The 24,185-nt window shown below is 40.3% G+C and overlaps 1 protein-coding gene across 2 annotated transcripts in view; it reads right to left on the bottom strand.

Annotated features, from left to right (window-relative positions):
* LOC121961835 (solute carrier family 12 member 6-like) overlaps positions 1–23,060 on the bottom strand; it is a 29,634-nt gene extending 6,574 nt beyond the window's left edge. For both annotated transcript variants that reach the window (XM_042511873.1, XM_042511874.1), the window contains exons 1-20: positions 22,956–23,060; positions 17,804–18,640; positions 12,678–12,772; positions 11,971–12,099; positions 10,624–10,770; positions 10,462–10,516; positions 7,691–7,821; positions 6,716–6,957; positions 6,506–6,633; positions 6,230–6,415; positions 5,585–5,749; positions 3,909–4,007; positions 3,457–3,514; positions 3,155–3,329; positions 1,826–1,944; positions 1,626–1,724; positions 1,419–1,538; positions 1,090–1,194; positions 365–533; positions 48–243 (exon numbers count right to left, since the gene is read on the bottom strand). In XM_042511873.1, the coding sequence (XP_042367807.1) occupies positions 48–243; positions 365–533; positions 1,090–1,194; positions 1,419–1,538; positions 1,626–1,724; positions 1,826–1,944; positions 3,155–3,329; positions 3,457–3,514; positions 3,909–4,007; positions 5,585–5,749; positions 6,230–6,415; positions 6,506–6,633; positions 6,716–6,957; positions 7,691–7,821; positions 10,462–10,516; positions 10,624–10,770; positions 11,971–12,099; positions 12,678–12,772; positions 17,804–18,020 (2,635 nt within the window). In that variant the 5' untranslated portion in view covers positions 18,021–18,640; positions 22,956–23,060. The remainder of the gene's footprint in view (positions 1–47; positions 244–364; positions 534–1,089; positions 1,195–1,418; positions 1,539–1,625; positions 1,725–1,825; positions 1,945–3,154; positions 3,330–3,456; positions 3,515–3,908; positions 4,008–5,584; positions 5,750–6,229; positions 6,416–6,505; positions 6,634–6,715; positions 6,958–7,690; positions 7,822–10,461; positions 10,517–10,623; positions 10,771–11,970; positions 12,100–12,677; positions 12,773–17,803; positions 18,641–22,955) is intronic.
* Positions 23,061–24,185: the final 1,125 nt, after the last annotated feature.

The raw sequence follows: 24,185 nt of genomic DNA, 5'->3' as shown, positions 1-24,185 counted from the left end.
ATTGTAGGTGGACAGTTGAGAACATTTTACCATCTTCTTGGACTTACTGATGAAGGTCTTCCAGGACTGTGGGTCCTCGCTTTGCCTCCAGGCGTGAGGCCAGCCCATCACCACCGTGTTGGGCTTCATTCCTCCCAGGCCGCTGGACTGGATCATGTGGCTGATCCCCTCACGTGGCTTCTGAGCCACGATACATTGACAGAAGCCCTTCACACGCTCCTTATCCATCAGGTGCTTCAGAGTCTGAAATAGGAGGAATTTGGCAAAACTTCCCGTCATCTGAAGGTAACCCGCTCTACAGACTAACAAAGCTTCACATGAAACCCCTCGATCACAGAGACGCTGCCAAGATAGATCTTCCCACCTGTTCGGCGGCGAGGGCCTCTCCGTAGCTCTGAAGGAAGTTGCCGGATACGACCGTGCCGACGATGGTCAGGCCCTTTCCCGCCTTCAGCTGGCTGGCAAACGTCAGCAGGCGAGGAGACTTGACGTGGGCGTCCTCGTCCAGTTTTAGTAAGACCAGCACCTGCGGCCTGAAAGAGAGCGGGCGAGGAGACGAGTGTGTTAAAGGATGTAGAATTTAAGAATCAACAGCAGCAGGATATTGTAAATATGTAGAAACTCAGGATTATGTGAACAATGACTTTTATTATTTAGTTATTTTTTATTTTTGAGGGAATTTTAGCTTACAAGACACAAAGGGACCCACTGATTGTGTATATAGCAGGGGTCGACAGATTATCGGTCAGGCCGATTATCTGGACCGATATTTGGCATTATACTAATTGTCTGTATTGGCATTTTATGTTAATGATCACAGCTAAAAAGTATTAATAGGTGTCAGCAACTTTGACTTTGTAAAACCCCAGGGAGCTATTTTTATTTATAAATTTTATTATTTAAATTTTCATTTGCGAAAGGCATTCAAACAAAGTTTTATGTTGTAGTATCATCGACCCCTAGTATCTAGGATTGGTGCTGTAAAGCAGCTGTGTATTATGAATGGCGTGTACGCTGAGGTTTATAATGGCAGCGCAGTTACAGTGAATGTGATGAAGAGTTGTGAAAAATCGAGCTTCAGTTCTGTACCTCCAGTTCTTGGTGTGCGGTGGTCCCTCTTCCAACCTCAGGAGGGCATATCGGGCAGCGCTCAGCGAAAGACCGCGGATCCCATCCCCCCACTCTTTCTCCGCTCTGATAAACACACACACACACGGACACATGTATGTACCGCATGCTGCGTACTGTTTTTATTACGCCCTCCCCTGACACACACCCACAACAAAACCATGGGGTGAGTCACACTGTTAATAAACACACACATACTTCGAAAATACACACTGATACACACAATGCTCTTGACCATGCTGTACATGTACAATCATGTGGGGGGGAAACACATCTCCATGGCAACATACCCGTGGTACTCTATGTACTTGTAGATCATGCCGGCTATCACCATGGCAATGATTGCGTAGTACCAGGACGATATGAACATGAGCGCCAGGCAGATAGTCATCCCCAAAAACGACAAGGTCCTGAACACACCAGAGGCACAGATTAGTGTTTGTTTCTATGTGTGTGTGTGTGTGTGTGTGTGTGTGTGTGTGTGTGTGTGGTAGTACCAGTGGTAATAGGAAAAGCGCGGCCTCCAATTGGGTGTCCTGAGGAGCGTCTGGAGGCCACAGGCGAGGTTCACAAACAGATAACACATCAAGAAGAACCTAAAGAAAGAAAAGTGGGCTGAAAGTGAAGTCTCTGTGGGAGATAAATACAAGCTCCAATAGTGACACACACACACACACACACGCAGCCTGTGTCTCACATCGTAAGGATGGGAGCCACCAGGTCCAGAGAGGCGATGAGAATCCCCAGTTCGGCGATCAGGGCCGTCAGCAGCAGGGCCCAGGTGGGCTCCCCATTCGCCTTCCCGTGGCCGAACACCTGGCAGAAACACAAAAGTAACAGAGTTTAAGGGACAAAAACACAATGAATCTTTTTTCTTCCTCTTATTCAGAGTGCTTCCCATTTAGTCACATAGCTTTTAAAAATGTTGGAAAAGGTCTTATCCCCACAAACTGTACAGGGCAAAAAGCGTCTATGGATTGTTGTAATAATTAGTATACTGTTATTATAAGGTAACTGAAAAAAGAGACAACTATTTGATTGCAGCAAAACAAATTGAGCTCCATTACTTAAGCATGCAAAAAATCATCTCCAAATCTCAATAAATTATACAAAAACTGTTTCAATAAATGTATAAAACTCAATGGAAAGAGGAAACATGCCTTATGTTGCATAGGATTTCCTCACCTGTATGACTTATTTTTAAGAGCTTATGGAATTTAAAAAGTGCGTGTGTGACATTTTGATGTTTTGATGGCTGTGGGATCAAAAACTGAAGTTTGAATGGGTTTCAATGGCGCATTCTTTGCATTTAACAGTATGAATGTAACAATTTTGTTTACACTGTGTATTTTAGACTTATTGTAGGAGCTGAGCTGGAAATTCCAAGGTTAAACAAAAATACACAATCTTGCCAAAATGAATGCCGTATGCATGAACACAGCCAATATTATCCAAAAAAAAAAGAAGAATGAAAGGCGTAAAATGTTGCCAAACAATCCCTACGGGTTATATCTGTCAACAGCAGTATGCTGGCAAACATAAAGGGTTAGAGTGCTTGGTAACATCCTCGGTTGCTCCGTACTGATGTAATCATATTTTCCATATTTTAACTCCTACATATCTTCAAAATAAAATGGAATGAAACACAGCATGCTCACTCACCATTAAACCTTTTAAATTATTAATGGAAGTAACAATGAAGTAAAGATCAGAGTGCTGTCCCGATCTTTACTGCACTGTTAACTCCTACTAATCGTAAATTTTAGGGCAGTGATGAGTCTGTGAGCAGTTCAGGGGGCTTGATATTGGATCTGTAAACCTGTCATATAACAATATAATAATCTGGACTGAATATCAGTACTGACAAGGTCCCAGACCAGATTTCTCCTTCTATTGTCAGGAGGGGTGAACTGGGGATAAATCAGATCAAAACTCCTTTAGTCTGAGCCAAACATTAGCTAAGGGGACAGTTTTACCACTTATGATGTCAATTTCGTGTCCCTGTAATTAAAAATGCAGCTCTAACCCGTAGGAAGGGGATGATGTTGTCCTTGGCGATGGCTTGCAGAAGTCTGGGAGCGCCAGTTAGCGACTGGAGGCCTGCGCCGCATGTTGAGAAGAAAGAGCCAATCACGATGACCCAGGGACTCGGCCACGCCAGAGTCCCCACCACCAGATTCCCTTTGACTGAATCTCCAAACCTGCAGGAGGCAAAATTACATAAACACCAAGAACTTTTATGGCAGTGGACAAAAATATTAAATCACTGCTCTATGTCAGGACATAGCACCCATATATACAGTCAGATAAAAGAGCAGATGTACTGACTTGTCTCTGAGGACCACCCCGTCAATGCAGGCTCCAAACAAGAAAACGCTGCTGAGATCTGGATGGACAGCACTCAGGAAAACAACACTCATCGTTCAAATGGCATCACATTAAATGCATCTTAAGTGCCTTTTAGACATAACAGAAAATGAGCAATTAATTAAGCTTAAGTGGAAAGCCATAAGAAATGAAATAGATAACTACATAGCAACATACACAAAGTATGTTGGGGAAAAATAGGAGACCCCCTTTCTTTTTATTTGATAAGATAAAAGCAAGAAAAAAAACAACTTATTGCTTAGATCTAACTTTGTATCACACCATCAAAACAGCACCTTGTTGTTGAGGTGCAGGTCATTTTAAACATTGCACACTCACTGGGACAAAATCTGGGAACAGTGTTTTGAGTCGCTGCCTGGAAATTGATTTTTAAATATATCATGAACGGATACAGACGATGGAGGTGGTGAGGATGGCGAGAATGGTTCCAATGGGGATGGAGCGCTGGGCGTCTTTCAGATCTCCGGACCGGTTGGAACCAGCCATGATTCCTAAGGAAAAGAAGAAAATAATTTCAAATGATGGGATTAATAACACAAGCACGTACGCACACATCCACAGTCAGACCGAGAGTAGAGCAGGCAAAGGAGAGATTCTGCACGTTAGATTAAGTGTAGCGCAAAGCACTGCGGCTTTTGCAAGCGACACGTCACCTGACAAATAGTGATTGTCTAAAAGCCAATGTGTAAATAGCTAATGTAGAGACACTGAGTCCGACCGTCTAAAGCAGGCGAAAATATTTGCATTTTTTAGACGCACACAACATGAAACTAGCATCAGCAGCGAGGATATAAAAGAGCATCCCCTGACAAGCAGCACAGGAATCACCACAGGATGACAGGCTTTGATCCAAGTTGGCTGTCAGAGAGGAAATACTCCTCCTGGCAGACTGACTGAACTTGGTAAATAAATAAATAAGCTATAGATGAATATAGTACACAGAAAATGAACAGCGAATTATTAGTTTTCATTATTGGCTGGTAATAGGAGCTGCAAGGAGTGGTCCCGTGACAGACCCTCCTCAACCAACCCAGTCAACCCAAAACCAGTCAACTTCGGGGAAACACTGCACTGCAATTATTTGTTACCTCCGCTGAGGAGGCTATGTCCTCGGCTCTGTTAGTTTGTTTGTCAGCAGAAAAATGAATAAATGAATAAACTACCGGCCTGATTTTCACAGTGGAAAGATGTACTATGAACTACTTAAAATATAATTCCTATTTAAAATAGGAAAATCAAACCAAATTGGACAGAAATTTGCTTTTTTGGTATGGAGTGAGTAAAAAGAAATCCAAGAATAGATGCCTAATGGGAAAAGAGTCATGACAGAGACATGACGCACCTGATCCTAAAACAGCAAGAATCAATATCACACCTACTGTGTTCTTCTACATTTCCTCCATGTTTCTATTTTTAGAATGGGATAGTTCCCATTTTTTCGAGGTGGGTTTGTATGATGTACTTGTCCATAGTCAGTGTATTACCTAAAGTAGATGGTAGTCACCACACTCCCTGTTTTTGTACTGCTGAGGCCTGAGGCTGCAGCAAAAGGTATTTTAGCCACTTAGGAAAAGGTCAGATCTAAAAAAGTGTATGCTATATATAGAATACTTTTACCACTTTATTTTCCTGTCCGACAGCGATTTCAGCTGGTCTACCTCTGTGTCGATCATTTAGTTTGTGTTATTGTGTGACTTTTGTCCTTTAAGGGTTAGTTTGGATTCACGAATGTTGAGTTCTGCGAGGTAAAATGACTGTTTTTGTAAAAGGAGTCTATTGTCAGAAAGGCAAAGTGAAGCAGTGAAAATGCTCTAAATGACATTTATCTATATTTTTTTGGATGGCTAAAATACATTTTGCTGCAGCCCCCATCCACAGCAGTACGTTGCTTTGCTTATATGTTGGTATTCCGGTCTGCATCTCCAAATTGGGGCCGTAATGAGCGCCATCTAGTGTATGTAATACACCGATTATGCATAAGTACCTTTCAAACCCAGCTTCAAAAAAGAACTTAACCTAAACATCATGACTGATTTCATGTCATAGAAAGAGCAAGAAAAAGCTGTACCTGTGACAGACGGGAAGAAGATGCCAACCAGCAGTGTGAAGGAGGTGGTGATGTCGGCAAACACATAAGGCTGCTGGGTGGAGGCCGGATGTGCATCATGAGAGGAGCTAAGGGAGCCTTTCTCCACCACATCCCCTTTGCTGGGGTAGGAGCTCCACAGGTTCTCTATGAGGAGAATATTCAATATGTGCTTGTTAATATGACTATGCATTTATCATTTTGTAGTTTTATGAGCAGAGTTCATAAGTGCCAATCCCATAATATACCACATTATGATTATATGCCTATTATTAGTACTTGATCATCATGTGCTGGGAAGACCACAGACACATTCACACACGAGTAGATGACAAAATGTTGAAGCACTGCACCTAGATGCATGAAAAAATATATAATTTGGGCATTGTTTGAGTGTGTTTTCAGTACGATCTCAAATAAAAGCAGCGACTTGGTTGCAGTTTGTTCTACGTCCTGCATGCTCTACCAAGGAGCCAAAACCATTATTTCCAGCAGGTGAGAACACTTCTGACATGGATAATCTCCTGTCATGTGCAGCATATGTGTAAAGGCAACTCTGCACAATGTCTGCACCCGATTCTCCGGGCAAAGTTTATATGAGCAAACACCTATTGTCACAAACTGTACCTGAAATTATTCCACTGGCCAGCCCCGGGATCCCTTCGATCTGGGAAAAATTGTTGGAACTGAAGTATTCGTCACAGGAGGCGTTGAGTTCAGGGCCCTGGCAAAAATGGTTCCAGAGATATGTGGTCTTCTCCACCAGATCAGGGGCAGGGCTGGGGTCAAAGGTCGGCCCCACAGTGGTGTTTTCTGATGGGAGGCATACAGTGTGTCAAAAAAAAGCTCAACAGGTTTGTGTGACTAAGATAGGAACAAAAGTTATCTAACCCTGGCACCCACCATTAACAGCTGTGAAGTTGTTGTCAGCTCTCTCCGTCGGCTCTCTGATCGGCAGCAGGACGGTTTTCGCACACTGGTTGTCATCAATTTCATGGCCACTGATAGTTCTGTTTCCCAGCATGCACACGCTGTGGATGGAAGCCCATCAGTCAGTCAAAGCCGTGAGAGTTAAGAGGACTGGGTCAGTGTGCAATTTAAATCAACACTCACGGGAAATGTGGCGGTTTGAAGGCGGAGACCAGCGCTCCGATGTAGATGGAAACGATGGAGACGATGACGCAGGCCAAGAAGATGGACGCCAGTTTGTTGACGTACTTCACTCCCACAAAAACCAACAAGGACATGAGGAGGAGACAGATGGAGCCGTAGACCCGCATGTTGTTTAACATGGCCGCCCCTTCGCCTTCAGGGTGCTTTGACTCAAAAATGGCTGCCTTAGGTGCGATGTACATCTGGAGGAGGGAGGGAGGAAAGTGGGGGGAAAAAGAACGATTTTTATCAGATTTTTGTATCAATAAGATCGAGTTTATTGATTTGCATTGTGGATTCCCATCTTTCATTTAAACCGTACCACCGTTTTCTTCACAATTTTATACCATCACAGTAGTGATGTGCCACCATACCTTCATTATGTTTTACAGTTTTACAAGTCAAACAGAGACAATCACAACAGGACCAGTCTGTCAAAGCTGAGAATAGCTGTGCTGTGGTCAATAACGACTATCTTATATCGTTCTGCCTTATAACCACTGACACCTAGAAGGTAACACTCAGAACCTCTTGTACTACAGACAGTCTGATAGACAGGTGGGCATGATCATCGCTTCGAAAGAGCCACAATAACAAAAAAAAATCCTGCACACTATATTTCAATTAATCATTTTTACCTCATGAAGCTCTCAGGACCGAAACGCAAGGTTAACTACACATTCATTTATTTGTGCCGGCCTGCTACGGTTTAAACATCTGCCGCCACATTTGGATTTTCCATTTTTGGAGCTTAACTACTCATTAGAAGCACTAATCAAATACCTATACCATTGGATTATTCACTGCACCACACCGCATACTCTGGGCACAGATGGTGCAGCAGAACACCAGATGCAGTGAAAATGAAACTTAACCATTGACTGTGCAATGACTGACCATTGACCAGATAGTAATGGTGACAAAGCAAAAACCCACCAGAAGGATCTCGATGGCTCCCAGGATGTACATGGCTCCAGCGAAGGTGGTGCCCAGGTAGAAACACAGGCCCACCGCCCCCCCAAACTCTGGACCCAGAGAGCGGCTGATCATGAAGTAGGCGCCTCCCGCTGAAAGGGGGAGGAGAGAGGAGGAGGAAGAGAGAGAGAGAGTGGGGCAGGTTGTACATCAGGGTAGAAAGAAGTGGAAATGAAGAGAGAGAGAGGAAAAGCAGAGTAGTAAAAGAGTAAGAAAAGGGGGAAATTAAAGATAAAAAAGAAGGAGAGAGATGATGGACAAGAGGAGGAGATGGGACATAAAAAGAAAGAGAGAGGAATGGATGGATGTTAGTATCGTAATGATGTTAGGAAGTAAAGAGAGAGAGAGAGAAAGGACAGCTGATGAGAGAAGTCATCCTATGCTTGAGGAAATAAGCATAATGTTCTACATGAGACACTGGAGTAAGAAGAAGACAGAGCAGATCTTTGGTCAAATTGTATCTGCAAAGGACTCTTTACAACTGTTTTTTGCGTCACTCAAAGTAAAAGTACTGCATCGGCTGTAAACTCTTCATTGTCTTTAGGGATGGGTATCAGATCTAAATACCTTTTTTAGTCCCCTCCGAAATGTGTCACTAGCACCAAGTATCGTAAAATAACTGTACTGAAAGCTGGCATCAAATGAGTGATCTGGTTGATATTTGTGTTTACATGTTCTCTGATGTGTCAATTTCTGATTTATATTAAAATATTGGCATTTTTTGTCTTGAAATGTTATAGGTTAGAAGAACGGAGGGAGTTGATCTGATAAGTGCGGTCATTGTAATGGCTGACAGGAGTAATAAAGTTTCCTGTCTTGTTTCGGATGCTTTCATGTTGTTGTTGTTGTTACGCACAGTGTGATTGGTTGATGCTCATATTCGCCGTGCAAAAGCTCAGAAAAACTGACCTGGTTCAAACTAAAATACGTTTTTTAAATTCAGTTTTTTGTATGTAGTATTCATGTTTTGTATGAAAATACAAGAAAAACAACAGTTTGAAAAAAAAAAACAAAGAAAAAAAAAGCATTGACATGTTAATTAATCAAAAGGAAAATAACGCCCCTGCTGTGTAAAGGCCTTTATCCGAGCAAAGGTCTGCTTATGTTTAGACAAATATTAACATTTTAGAACTTTGGCCTCTTTTGTTTTATTGTTTATTTTTACTTTCACTTCTATGTTTTATCTTCTGTTGTCTAATAATAAATTTTACAGTCTATCATTTTTTTTTATATGTTGTATGTTTATTGTTTATTGTAAGCACTTTCAGGTGCATCTCTTATTTTGAAAGTGCTCAGTAAAAAACAGAGTTAATATTAATAGTTATGATTATTATTATTATTATTAATAATAAGAAATATTGTTGGCAAGAGTAGGGACAAGTATAGATAAAACCCAGCTCCAATCATGCTCTGAACTTTGTGTTGCAAACAGCATTGTCCTACACAACTCGATTGACTTGATACTCCAAGAGAGCTTTTAAAAAAAAACAAAAAGAAACAATTGTAAGCTTAATTTGCTGATACAATTTGAACCAGTCGTAAAAACAGAGCACATGGGAGAATCATACAAGTAAGAGAAACTACAAATTTGCTACTGATTGTAGGCTCAGAATTCAGTGTTTGGTTTCCAAAATGCAGCCCTTAAACAAACAAACACAAAAAAAAGTCGCTCATGTCTTGTGCATTTGACATGCATGCCACAAAAACGTTCTCTAAAGTAGGACTAGGTGATATGAAGAAAATCAAATATCACCATACATTCGACCAAATACCCCCAAATCAATATTGCAGGGTTCACTGTGCTTTCACAAAATATATATGGGATTTTTTAAATAATAATCATCAGTAATGCGGATATAATAGCTACATGGATAAAGGCAAGTAACAGAACAGCTAGAATAGTCTGGTAAGTTCCGAAAATTACATAATTTTACTGTAATGCATTTTTTAAAACGAGCAAAGACAACACTTATAATATTCCAATATACAAAGACGTTTCACATCATGATATCAATATAATATAAATAGCCTGCTGAGATAACAGTCGTCTCATTAAATTAAAAAAAAAACTGATGGTGAATGATTTTTAGTGCTGAGTTGTATTTAGGAAGCCAAACACTTTTGATTACTCCTCCACATTAATCACAGTAAACTACATACATACAGAATTAACTACCATCAGACTAGATGGTGAGAAAGTATGAGAAACTGTGTCAGGAAAAAAAAAAAAGACAGCATGGAATGAAATGTCTGATGCCAAACAAGACACGTTAGATCAATACTCTATGTTACCGAGGGTTTTCATTCTACATTCAATTATCGAAATGTCACATGCTAGTGGAAATATCACACTACTTTGACATTTGGGATATTCGTCTAGAGGCGTTCCAGTGAGAGGTAAAGTCAATGGCGGATAAATATCCTGGGTTTTTTAATGTGCGTACAGACAGACAGGGAAGAGGTAGACAGAGGGAGAGACAGGACAAACAGAGATAACACTCATTAGAAAACACACGCATGTACTGTATCAGTGCCGCCAAAGCTGGAAGAGAAGGGAAGCAAACAAAAAAATATATCTACGGAGGTCGCATGGCTAAATAAAGTCACAATGGTCACCATAAAAATGGAAATAAGATTCAACTAGCTGTGTGAGAGTCAGATTAAGAGATTACCACAGCACACCAGTGCCATTTAATCCACGTGTCGAAAAAGAGTGGAAGGTGACAGAATACCTGGAACGACTCCATTGGTGGCGATTGCACTCATCGATATTGCGGTCAACATTGTCTGCAGAGGGACACAAAGACAGACAGGTTTTTAGTAAATTTGGAGTGTTTTAAGTTTTGTTTCGTCATTCCTGCGCGCTAAAACAAACGGGACACTGAAACACTCACACAGCAACAGCATATGAAGACAATACAAAGGCCCTGCAGCACGCCAGCACTTCCCACCACCCACGTCAACCGCAGGAACAGGATGACGCCGAAAATGTTCTGGAGGCAAGGCAGGTAAACTCCCATAAACGTCCCCATCTGTGGCGACTGTAAGGTGGATGTGACAGAGAGAGCGGACAAAGAAAACTTCAAGTCATTACTGCAAGCAAAGATAAAACATAGTAAATAATGTTGAAGTTTTTAAGACTGCATTTTGAAAATGCCCTTTCTTCCTCATTTTCTTCCCGCAGTAATTTCCCACCTTCACTGTACTACACCAGCATGATGCAGCAGCCTTTTATCAGGCCAGAAGGGAAGATTTAAAATATTTTGGTTTAACTTTCTCAGCCGTCTGTTGCCAAGTGTGCCGTGTAATCAGAACAGGGTGAAAACAGTGAATTACTCTGAACCATCACAACAGCCTGTCTTATCTTGGCCAGCCAGCAGAGATTGAAGTGCAGATCGAGGTCACACCCTACTGTACTCACTTTCAGATGCTGAGTCATGAGGGCAACAAAAGAATAAAGTGACTTAATGACTATATGTCAAAAGGAAAAAGGATGGTTGCATTGTACCCATAATCATCACATAGGTTGAGACTGCTGTTGTCAAATAACAATGTATTTTTTGGTAATTTTTAACCTTTTTTAATTCATTTTTTTTTTCATTTTTTTCATTTTATTTGTGGTTTTATTTGCTTTTATTGCTTCTGTTGTTGTTTTTTTCCGTTGGTTTCTTTGTATTATTTTATACTGACATTTTTACATCCTGCATCTAGCATTTTTGCACTCTGGTTTTAATTTTGTCCTAACTAAACCCTAGTTTCATCTCACTTGTGTTCAATAAGACTGTTTTGCTTTCCGTTGTTGTATCACCGTCTATGTATCCCATTTCTGCTATGCTTTATTTGTCAAAGCACTTTAAAAACTCTGTTTTTAAAGGTACTATATAAATAAAGTTATTACTATTATAATGTACAGCTAGACAAAAGAACGTATGGAATCGAATACTATGTATGGGTGCTGTGAGCACATTTAAACAGAAAATATCTGTATTTAATGTACTTGATCGCACAAAAAGAGAGCTCATAAAATGCTGGCATCAGGCCAGTTACATCTGTCAATATGCATTGTGGGGTATTGAATCAGCAAATAGTCTTCTATAAAAAGACACTGAGGATATTACATCCTTTACCGTGCTTGTATTTTTGTACTGTGTGTTTCCACTGCAAAGCAAAATCCCCTGATGGCTGTGAAAGTCTATAATCAGTTAAAAAAAGTAAATACAGGCACACAGAGTCTGGTATACCTTGCCGGCTTTCTTCTTCTCGCCGATGCTCTCGGCCTCCTCGTGTTCCTTGGCCCCCTGCGTCAGGTTGGTGTAATTGGCCAAGCGATTGAGCAGAGATGACACCTTCGGCCGAGTGTCCATCTCCTCCTGAGGTAGGGGGAAAAAAAAGTGGAGACATAGGGTGGAAAGAGATGAAGAATGTAGGTAGTAGGCAAAGGAGAGCAGACAAGAGGGAAGGAATGATGAGAAAAAGAAGAAAGAAGAGTAAGAACAGGAGAGGTTATAGAAATAACATGACAGCAAGGAGGGAATAAACATAAGTGGGTGAAGCGAGAAGAAAAGTGGGATGACAAGCACAGAGGAAAGCGCCAGATTAGAGGTAAAAGAGCTGGACATAAAGCGGCATATTGAATGGCTCGTAAATGGAGTGGGAGACAGAAGACAGAGCTGTTTCCAGGGAACTTCAAGATCTATAAAAATCGAAATTATCTGCACCCAACAGCCAAATGCTGGTTTATTTTTGGCTCTAGTTGAGCAGACACTTTGGCAAATAAACAGCCTCTGTTTAGAGGTTCTCTTTTTTTCCACGTACAATAAAACATGAAAAGTGGATATTTTTAAGGAAAGCACAGGTCTTTTCCAGCTTTAATACAAAGATTTACAGCGCATTATGAAATGATTATAATGTGTTTTCAGGACAGTTCTATACATTATGGGTTTCAAACCTCAAATAAGGCCAAGTTTCTGTCGTAGAAGTCATCATCGTCCACCCCGTGAGTGTTGTTGATGTACACACTGGAGATTTTGGAATTTCCATCACCTGGACACAAAGAAAAAGATTATTAGAGGGAATAAAAAGAAAATAGAAAAATAAAGGATGGGTTCACATTTTTTTAAGTTTTAAGAAAAACAACAATCAAGTGCTAATGTTCATATTAGAAAATATTTTGCGTGCTTTAATACAGCAATTGGAAAGGACTTACACTGATACTAAGTAGTAGTAAAACTACTGATAGCTACACATCAGCACTATCCTCTTACTGTTTTGGTTGCACAATAGTTGGCGCACTTGCTTTCTGCTGTAAATTGTCCCGGGAGATTGTATTGGGTGGCAGAAAATTTCAAAGTGACCACAACAAACGCAGATGGTGCCATTATTCTATAGCTGTGACACTGTGCAACATTTACTTCATAATGATAAATTAAAGCAAAGCATGTTTCAAAAAGGTCATCTGGTCACCTGACTTTGAAAAAAAAAAAAAACGTGAGCCTCTCCTTTAACTTCTCTCTCCCACAGACACACAGATATAGTTTGATGCAACGGCCACCATGTCGCCAGTTCAGTTCCGCCTCAGTCAGCACAGACCACTGCATCAGCAGCACCTGAGTCAGCAACATCACTTCCCTCCCTGCTACGCCACAGTCACGCTAACGGCAGCAAACGGCCACATGCAGGGAACAGAAGGTCACTTATACATGACATGACTTAAGACCCAAAACAGGCTGGGCTATTTTTTAAAATGAAATAATATGCAAATAGAAAGAAATGGACTTGCATTTCCTGTTGCTCTATAATTTGATCTGACTATAGTGAAAATAAATATCCTTCAATCATGTGTCAATGCAGCAGATACAATGGCAATTGATTTATTTTACACTGTCTCGATTTCACCTTAGTGAGCAGGTAGTTTTCACTTCACCAGTGTTTCACAAGTTCGGGGACAAAGTGATTAAAGGGACGACAAAGCCAGAAAAGATTCTGTTACACAAAATTACATTCTTTTTTTTGCAATTATTTGCTTTTTTCCTGCAAAGAAAGGTAATATTTTTACCTCTTTGAGCTTGTAAAATCATCAAACTGCTCCATATCTTGTGGTGAGGGAGTTAAAGTATTCTTTTCTTACACATGAGGGGTCAAAAGTCAAAAAGTTCAGGAACCCCTCCCGTACATTACAACTATGAATGAACGGTCGTGAGTCCAAAAAGAAAGCAACACAGCACACAAGCTTGTAAATCCCAATATGCATCAGCAACTCTCACTATCTCACCAGCAAACTACATTTTTAGACACACTGAGAAAAAAGTCAATAGAAAAAAAAAAAAAAAACAGCATTTGGATGGTGGGTGGCAACTTCCCATCCTGCTCGCAGTCCTTCATTTGGCCAAAGATAGCCAGTGTGAAACTGATTCCACACCAGCGACCAACGACTCGCCTGTTAATATTCAGTGGCTGAAGCTACTGGTGTGGTACAACAACATCAACCAACAAGCTAAATGGGCCTTTTGCTCATTTGTATGTATACATTAAGTATAAATATGCATATTTACACTAAACACATGCTATGTTAATACTTAAAATAAAGGCAAATTGGATAAATATGGACACACGTCAGTGCATATGCACACTGAGGCACGGGATTTCCCGCTGGCATGTTCAACATCTAACCTGTTGATCAGGACAGACAACATATCATGGACGTCAAAGTTTCCTAACTGCTCAGTCTGACTGACTAGACTGCTGACTCATTACAGAACTAGAGCTGGCAACTATTAAATTAATCACAAACTAATGTGATAATAGATTTAGCAATGTGAGTAACCCTTAAAGAAAAAAAAGAGTCAAAATTCTCTGATTCCAGCGTGTACACATTTAAGTATTTTGCTGATTATCTGTATCAGGATTTTTTTCTAATGGTCACTGATAAAAATTAATAAAAAGTAAGTAAGTGTCAGCATGGAGGGAAATTATACTTTGTAAAACGTCAGGGAGTTGCTAATACAATTATTTAATAACTTATGAAAATATATAAGTGCAGCAAAAACAATTAAACTGATCGACTGGCAAAAATATTATGTTTTTTTTTTCTTTTATGCAAAAACGTGAAAGAAAGGCTCTCCGATAAAAGTACTTAATATGAAGGATTACCCTGACTGTATGGAAGCGTACAGCGGTGTATGTTTCTGCAGAGACTCTGCCCTCTGCATGCATTTTTTTCTTATTTTATGCGTACAGGATGTTTATGGCCGTGCACCCCCACAATGCTCAGGTGAGGTCTGTGCGGTGGCGACCAATTCCCAGACCCTAGGCAGCACCTTGCGAGCGAGCGTGTTTACAAACAGTAACCGACAATCCTTCCTCACTAGACCTTTTAAAGGAGCTCAGCCGACCTGATTTCTTTGGACAGATCGTCCCAGAGCCTCGGGGCTGTGACTGCAAACGCTCTGTCCCCTTTATTTTCAGCCGGGGCTCTAAAACAGACAAAAGATATCTGCCAGGGGATCTTAAAGTACGTACTGGTGCGGACTGTACCAAGAGGTCAGATACAGCAAGAAGAGAGTCGACGAAGAGCAATCAGTAAAATCTTAAAATCTAAAACATATCTGGAGATTTTTGAGCATTTCCTGACATTCTTTGTGTCACGCAATTACCAGTTAATTATAGAAAAGAATCTTTTTTTGCCATCCTAATTATGAAACGCCAGTGATTGACCATTTTAAAAAAAATCACCGCTATTAACTTACTTTAAGTCACTACTGCAGAAAAAAAACATCCTGTTATTGTTTAACTGCAGCATTCACACACAACACAAGCGAGCACAGCTGTCTATTCATGTGTGTGTTCCCCAAGAGAAGTCCTCCACCTGAGTTTAACACATCTGACCGTGACGGCTTTCTGTGTGTGTGTGTGTGTGTGTGTGTGTGTGAGCAACCAGTGAAGCAGAAAGCTACTGGAGCCAGATGCGTGTGTGTGTCTGCGAGCTGTAAGCACATCAAATTCAATAGCAAACTTTATTGGTGTCAAAAATGATGGATCACGGCGCATTTGGCCTTTCTGAAAATAACTCCCCGCTCCTCCTGCCTCCTTTCCTCTTCATCGCCTTTCAGCATCTTGACTCATCCACGTCAACAATGGCATTTTTCTTGTCAGCTTTCTGCTTTTCTACCGGCGTTTTTCTCCAGCTGAGACCACTGCTGTGCAGTTGCGTCTCCCGATGATCTCCCTCTTTTATATTTCTGTTTAAACAACAGCAGGGTCACACGGCCTGATCGAAGCTCAGTCGGATTAACCGGCTCCATTTCTATTTATGGAAGCTTATTAAACAACGTGGGGCATCCTCACTACTATGCAACCGCTTAAGTGGATCAGCGTTGCTAATACAGTTACATCTCTCCACTGTTATAACCTCCCGTGTTGAGCCTGTGAATCAGAGCGGCTATTCTTAAACACTTTTCGAAAGTGAATTACTGCTCGCTGCACGACAACTGCACAGTCACAGAGGTCAGATGCAAACTATTTACCATTTTACTCATCACAATGTCATCTCAATTACACTTGCTAGCTGTACCTGTTCAAACTGGGCCCATGTGAAAAGGTTTCTGCTGTCAGCTACCATTAGGTAAAGAAATGAATCACTGTGTCTACCGTGCTGTAGGTGGGCCGATAACAGCAACGGGGGAAGTGAAACCTACACTATGATCACAACAGACATACATCACAGTCCTCTCATTGTTCTCACCATCAGCCAAGTGCAATAAGTTAAACCTGATTTAACTGTGCACCCCAGAAGTTCAGTTCTCACTTTGAAAACAAATAAAGAGCTTTATGACCCAGAGATAATGTAAAACACATTTAAAAACACTTGAGGCATGCACGACGATACATCTAAAAGACAGCACTTTTCTTAATTCCTATATATAACGTAAATAAGACGTAATAATATACTTGACTAATCACAACAACATGAGCCAGCAGAGCCACGACTGTGACGGTGTTTGTACCAGAACAAAGCACCACTAACAGATTATGAAGGTGGATGTTAGAATTCCTGAGTCAAAACTTTTACCGACTAGAAAAGTGCAGTCAGTAGAGCGCAGACCTCTACAAAGTAGCGGCCCAAGCTGATCGCAGCCACTCTCGCTGATTCTTGTAATTCCAGCAGATGCACCGCAGCACGTTTAGGAAGCTAATAAAACACGTTTTGTCTGTTTGTGATGGAGCAGCAGCATGTTGCACAGAACTGACTGATTTCTCCTGCGAACAGGCACTGTATGTGAAAAACAGATGCAACATAATTATGAGGATGAATTTATTTTAAATGGCTGTTACACAGCCACAAATCATTCATAACTTGACTTTTAACAATATTTTTTTTTCTGTAGCTACACTACAACAAAGAAGGAGATAAACACAATTTACATCATAAAACAGAAAAAATAGACTAAAATGGGTGTCCGGTAGTTCAGTCATAGCGGCCGTGGGTTCATTCCAACCTGCAGCCCTTTGCTGCTTGTCATCCCATCTCTCTACTTTTCTCTAAAAAATCTACTAAAGGTACAAATGCCCCGCCACCAGCGTGTTGGTTCCCTCGCTCTCTCCTGCAGCAGTCTTTCTCTCACAGACACACCCACAAAGCAGAGCAAGTGCAGAGCTCCTTTACTATTTAGTCACAATTTGCAACCATGGAGCACTACTGTGATTTGCAAATACTATTAGCATATGAACTAGAGAGCTGTCTAATTTAATGAGACGAGCCAGGTCCTTCTAAACAAAAAGCACAATGAGTCCAGCTTTGATTTATTTAATTATAACAATACTTTATAAAATGTAATCATAAAAGTACTTTATTTAACCTGCTCATAGCCATATTTATTATAACTTTAGTGTATTTATCTTTTATATTTTAGTAGTTAACATTAGTTTAAAGGACATGTAAAAAATATCACAATATACTACTATATATATATTGTGTATCGCGATATAGCCTTAAAATATTGCAATAATATTTTAAAGCCATATTGCCCAACCTTAACTGCAGCATTTTATGTGTATATGGATGTGTGTTTTCTTCACCTTGCTCCACATTGCTGTGGTCCGGTGTATCCGCCCCTCCTGCAGTTGTCGTCAAGGCTCCCGACGCCTCGCTGAGTGGGTCACTTCGATTGACGCTCTCCCTGGAGCCAAAGCGCACTCGGGCACCGGAGCGGGAGCTGATATCAGGCGACGTGTCGGACAACCCTGGGAGGTCCTCTGCCTTGGTGGGCGTCACCGTAAAGCGCACTGATGCCATGGCAATTCACTTGGAGAAAGGAGAAAGGGAGGGGTGTTGCGTGGGATGCAGGAGGAGAAGGATGGAGTTGGGGAGGAGTCAAGCTAGCAGGGCTGTGATGACCTGAGCTAGGCTAGGCTATCTCCCAGTTGCTGCTGAGGTAACGGCAGCCTCTACAATGTGTTCTTTTGCAGCTGCGAGTCTCCATTGAAGCAAAGTGGTTGGCTGCCACCAGGCATGTGAAAAAAAATCTGCAACAGGTCTCTTTCTAAACCTCCAAGTGTCTCTAATCTCTCTGATTATGTTTGAAAAATAATGGGTTTAAAAGTGACACAGAGGTATAAATTCCTTAAATGTGTGAACGTTTAGTGTACCAGTTTTAAGCAGCTGTCGGAGATGATAAGTACTCATTCACGAAGAGTTAACGTCATCTCTTTCAAGCCAAGTCTTTGCCATTAAACAGCACTGAAATAGCATCTCTGAGCTTCGTACAGTATCTTTTCTCTCTACACTGTTTCTTGATTCTTATGGATAAGGACTATGGTTTAGGATAGCAGGCGAATAGCTCGTCTTTATCTCTGCCTAAAATGTGTCTGACATGCACCTCGAAGATAAAAATGTCTGTGTAATGACAGCAACCACTGGTGGTCACAACCAGGACGGGGGATGTCATTGTAGGAAGCAATCAGAGGGAAATGATTGAGATAAGAGAGAGAAAAAATAGAGCGGAGATTAGTTTACACAGCAAAATCTGGCTGAGATGTCTGTGAAAAGAAACACAGTATTTTAAAATGTAATGTAAATGTACATCATAGTGAATTACTAGAAAAACGACTCTAATTTTCATAACTAGAACATTAAGTTTCCTTGTAAAGGTAATCAGTTTATCACAGTTTTATAATGATGCCTCTGAAGTACCGTAAATAATGATGCACAATGAGGAGAAGGACTGCAGGCTCACTTTTTCGGGGTGTCTACAGGTATTAGACGCTCCTTTGAAACTTCCTGTTCAAGGCGAGAATAGCATGCATTTACACCGCCTCGCCGTTTTGTATAAAAGGTATGGTCGTGGAATTGGGGGATAGAGCTGTGCATATCCACCTATGCAGAGATGGGCTCTTTCAAATAACATTTACAGGCCAGTGCATAGGAGTGGAGACAAAATGGACATATCTATAGAGAGGTAAGAGATTACATTTACATATTTTAAAGATATGTATTTATTTATCAACAAACCGTGAAATGGGCTTATTTGACACACCCATGGGCTTAAAGGGTACATTAGGTATCCATGAAGCCCAGGTCAGATTTTAGATGTATTTCACAATAAAAACATTAGACAGTTGGATAAATAAATTACTGACACATCAAATGAGAGATTAGACTTTCATTTTAACTTAAACATTGTCACCCAAATTGGGGCAGGACATGAATGTCTGAAAAGCCATGTTGGTTAGAAAATTAGAAAATGCAGACTTAATATTTAAATTAGATTAGATTAAATTAGATCAAATATTTGAGGCAATCAAACGTTAAGACTATTTAATGTATTTTAAGGCCCAGGACATTTTAAGAACTGAAGACACTGTTTTTCGGTGAAGGATCCATTAAGTTACTTCAGGCTCTCCTCTGTGCTCCAACTGCAACAAATGCAGGCTTAAACAGGCCTTGTAAACAATAAAAACGTCACTAAAAACTGACTACTCTAAAGATCACACCACAGATTGATTTCATTCACAGTCACAGACTCTTTTTATGAAAAATTCATATATCTTTTTATAAATGAACCCAGCTAAATTCAGATTTTTTTGACAGTTTTATTATCCTTTTACAACAACATCTGTCTAAATGAAGGAGTTGTAAAACAATAACTAGCATGAATCACCATCTGTTGGCCCGCTGCTTTGCAGGTGCAAAGTCAACTATGCAATGTGCCCCTTCGTCATGGGAAAAAAGTGACAAGACAGGTGGATATGGCTGAATTGTTGTTTTAGCTGGGTTCATAATTTAATTATTAAAGGAGAGCGGTTCCAACCGGTTGTGGCAGTAGCTGCTGGCTGTTTTCTCTCACTCTGCATGCAGAGGCACGGCACATTTCCCTGTTTTATAATGCTGCCTCCTGCCTTGCACGCTCTGTCCGTCCTGAGATGGACAGGGGGCGAGGCGGCAAAATAAAAAGAGCTGTGACACCCGTCTTTCCCGTTTGACTGGAAAAGTGTCTCCTTGAGAAGGGGAGGGGGGGTTATTTTCACAAACTTCCAGTTACATTTGGGCGACTCAGCAGGGGAGGTGAGGCCTATCCCAGCATGCATTGTAAAGGCTGGGAAACACCCTGAAGAGGTTATTAGTCTAGACAAACATATTCAAACAGCTATGGGCATTTAGGAGTCTCTGATACAACTCAATGGTACGTCTCTGGACTGACGGAGGAAAGCAGTTGGACATATGCATATTTCAGCACTTTTGTTATCTTCTCTCAAACATCGCAGCTCCATAACACACTGTTCCAGTCACACACATGCGGTAATATATCTAGATACAGTTTCCCATGTTATCGATTAGCTGGCAGTTTTTTTGCAATCCCTTGTGATACACGAGCCAAGGGTGTTTCCTTTTTTACTGCAGACATTTGCTCCCTCATCCTTATGTGCTATAACAGCAGATGTAATTACTATAAAACCTTAGCTTTCCTCTTTCTGTCCACTGTTGGTCTAAGCAGTGGAGCATTACGAGGTCCAGAACATTTTGTTCTACTTTCTGGCAACTCAGCTCTGGTTTTTGTTTTGTTTTTCTTGTTTTCAGCTGTTATTTTTGCATAATAGAGGGTTGTTTTACTGTTCAGTTACACAAAAATCACACTGAATCACATATAATTGCCCTTTGATATGTTGCAAAGCAGCTTTGTTGGTGTGTTACTATAATTTCCAGCCCTAAGGGACTGTACTTTATTTATCAAAGTAGGTGGGTGGCTGCGGTGCGACTTAAGGTTTTTTTATATCTTGACCCTCCCTGAAGCTACAAATATTTTTACTTGAGCTTCCCTGCGTGAGAAAATGCATGACCCTCCCCTCCACCATAAATAACCATATTTCAGTTTCTGGCTGATAAATGCTGTCATTTGGGTTTTGTTTTTTTTTAACACAAAAAGCAGGCATTTTAAACCCACATGCAGGTTACAGGGTTCTGAGGATATTTACAATAAATACAAAATACAACCATTTACAGTTGAACATCACTACCTGAGCTAAATCACAAACCATAATGCCCTTCCCCACTGCTTAAAAATAAATAAAATAAAAATAATTTCTTTCAAAAACATAGAGGTAAATGGCAATGAGTAATTTAGAAAAGTTCTACAAAGTCCAAGAAATTGGTAGATTTAGAGGATTATTTTTAATAAAGGCTATGGAAAAATGTCCAGGGAAAAAAAACTAGGGAAAAACTTATATATATTTATAATTATCATGATTATATATTTATAATTATGTTACAAATGAACATCATCATCATTCTTCTTCTTTTTTGCCCTGTCGGGGTTCCTATATCTTTGAGAAAATGGGATTAAAGACTTTTTAAGACTTTTTCAAAGTCACTCAAAATTCAATTTAAGACCAATTGTATAGAAGCAAAAACTGAAGGGAAGTAAACATGAATCGACGTGTTACTTTAGATAAGGGAGACTGTTGCTCAAATATTTTTCGTAACATAAAACATGACTTTTTGGTGACATTAATGTTAAGTTATTCTTTGTTATTTCAAGAATTTACAATACAACATCACAAAAACAATTAATAAAAATCTTACTCCCCATGTCTTAATATATTTAAGACATGTTAATACAAAATAACACCTTATTTTTAGATGAATTAATTCATTGCCCTTTAAGACCTTTAAAGGATCAACGTTGTTTTTTTTTTTTTACTTTTTTTTTTTTACTAATGTTCAAGCAAGTTACTTGCAATTTAGTAATTACTTGCTGTTTCTATTTTATTTATTTATTTATTTATTTATCTATTTTGGAGGGGGGGGCATTTTTTTATTTTTTTTTTTTTTTCTTTTTTTTTTGGTCGATGCCTTTTTACCATGTTTTTGAAAGAAATCAAGCCAATTTTCAGCATAGCTATCAGAGAGGGATCAGCCACCCTTAATATAAAATACCGCATCAAAGCACCTGGAATAATACCCCAAATCGCAGTTATTATGAACAACAAAGTCAAAATAAGGAGAAAAAAATGTGTCTTATTCTCTTACCTAGCTGTCGGTCACTGCCACTGGTTCTCACGTTAATGCGGGTATAATCAATATGATCCAGGGACACGCATATAGCCAAACACGCCTTCATTAATTTGGATAAACATCCTCTAATTAGTCCCAATCAGCAACTTAAGGAAAGCCCAGTTGATAGTGATCCTCGCTTGCTAACCGCCACTCAGTTAAGCCAATTAAGCTAGCCATAATAATTCTGGCTTGAACCGGTCAGTAAACACCATCCGATATTCATACACACAGAGCTGGAGTTGTGATCTTTTTTTAACGAAATTGTGAGCAGATGTTTGGGCTTGAGCTTTTTGAAAGGGGAATGCGGCATCTGCTGCAGTTTCAGTTCAGATCGAAACTGGCTAAAAATCAGAAAGGCGCGCAGTTAATGTGGGATAAACCGGTGAAGTAATTAGCCTGTTATTGACAAAGTTGTGATTTTTCTGTCAAATTAAGCATCACATATTAAAGAGCAGCCTGTCGGGCGCTGAGCCATCACTCGGGTAGCTGCGGGTACCCGGGGCTTGTATCGGCAGAGGTGGTCTCCGCTTCAGTCGGTACAGCTAACCGAAGCTAACGTTAGCCAGAGGCTAGCCATGCCGCTGTTAAACTCCGCGGACCTCCAGCTATTTCACTGACAGCGACAAATACCCGCTGAAAATCACAAAACCGGACACGTTGGTCACATAAAAGGCCTACCTGGCTCAAGTTTCCGTTCAAGAGCGCTTCCACCATATGGCTGTTTTCAGTTACATCTGGGAAGATTTGGCTCCTCTCCCAGGTTTTCTCGGCACTTTTTTTTTGTCCAACCGACCCAACAAAAAAACATGCGAATGCGCCTGGTGAGTCCTATATCGCTTACCGTCGTTCCAACGGCTAGTGCATGCGCAATGGCGAATATGCGGTGTATGCTCTCTGGGAAATGTAGTCTTTAAAGGTCAAGTAGCGATAATCTTTGTTTGTACAACTTTTTTGTGGTACCTACGTCAAATGTATAACCAGTTTATCAATTATTGTATTAGTGGTGACACGAATACACATTTTAATTTCATATGCAGGATCTGAATGTCATTCATTTAAAAAAAATCCTTAAATCTGCATGCATCATAAAATATTCATGCATTTAAATATAATACCACTGTTTCCCCTTTTATTTAAAAAAAAATCTAATTTTAATATCAACATTTTTTGCAGTTAAAATTTTAAATTATCACAGACAAAGTCATCCTTCAAAACTTGGAATAGTCTGTAAATAATGCTCTTCCTTGAGATTTTAGAGGTATCCTGTAATTTTGTACATTTCTTAAGGAGACTTAGACGGGTTCCACTCTGGTGACTTAGGCTGTAATATATTATTCACACCATTTTCATTTAGCCTGCATGCTTTTTATGAAAGCATCCTTCATTGTGATTGTTCTCAACTAATTTTTTACGATTTTATTCTTTAATTTGTCCCCTGTCTAGATTTTATTCACACAGACAATTGACTAGAAATAGTAAACGAAACATTTATTCAGCATGAAAACAAAATTATCACATTAATCTTAAACGAATGGCACAACTTTAAAAAAGAAGATCCATAACAGCAACAAGAGCTGATATCCAACATATGACATCTGATCAGATACATTTGGGCCAAGAGCTTTAGGTGAAACGTTCTGGCTGCACGTTCACAAGTTGTGATCCAGACTATATTTTTTGACTTTCTGCTTCTATAGTCCCATCTTCGCTTTCATCCCTCCATGTCTTGGTGTGATCTCCATCTATCCATCGCCTTTTTCTCTCCACCTCTCTCTCACAGAACAGGTCTGGGCTGCTGGGTGAGCAGAAGGCCGAAACGTTTCTTCACCATCACTCGGTGTCGGGAGAACTTGTCATCTGGAGAGAAGCGAGCCGGGTGGGCCGAGCTGGTGGGCTGCCCATCAGGAC

The sequence above is a fragment of the Plectropomus leopardus genome, chromosome 23, assembly GCF_008729295.1.
Source record: "Plectropomus leopardus isolate mb chromosome 23, YSFRI_Pleo_2.0, whole genome shotgun sequence".
Taxonomy (NCBI): Eukaryota; Metazoa; Chordata; class Actinopteri; order Perciformes; family Serranidae; genus Plectropomus; species Plectropomus leopardus.
This window is presented reverse-complemented; position numbering and strand designations above follow the sequence as displayed.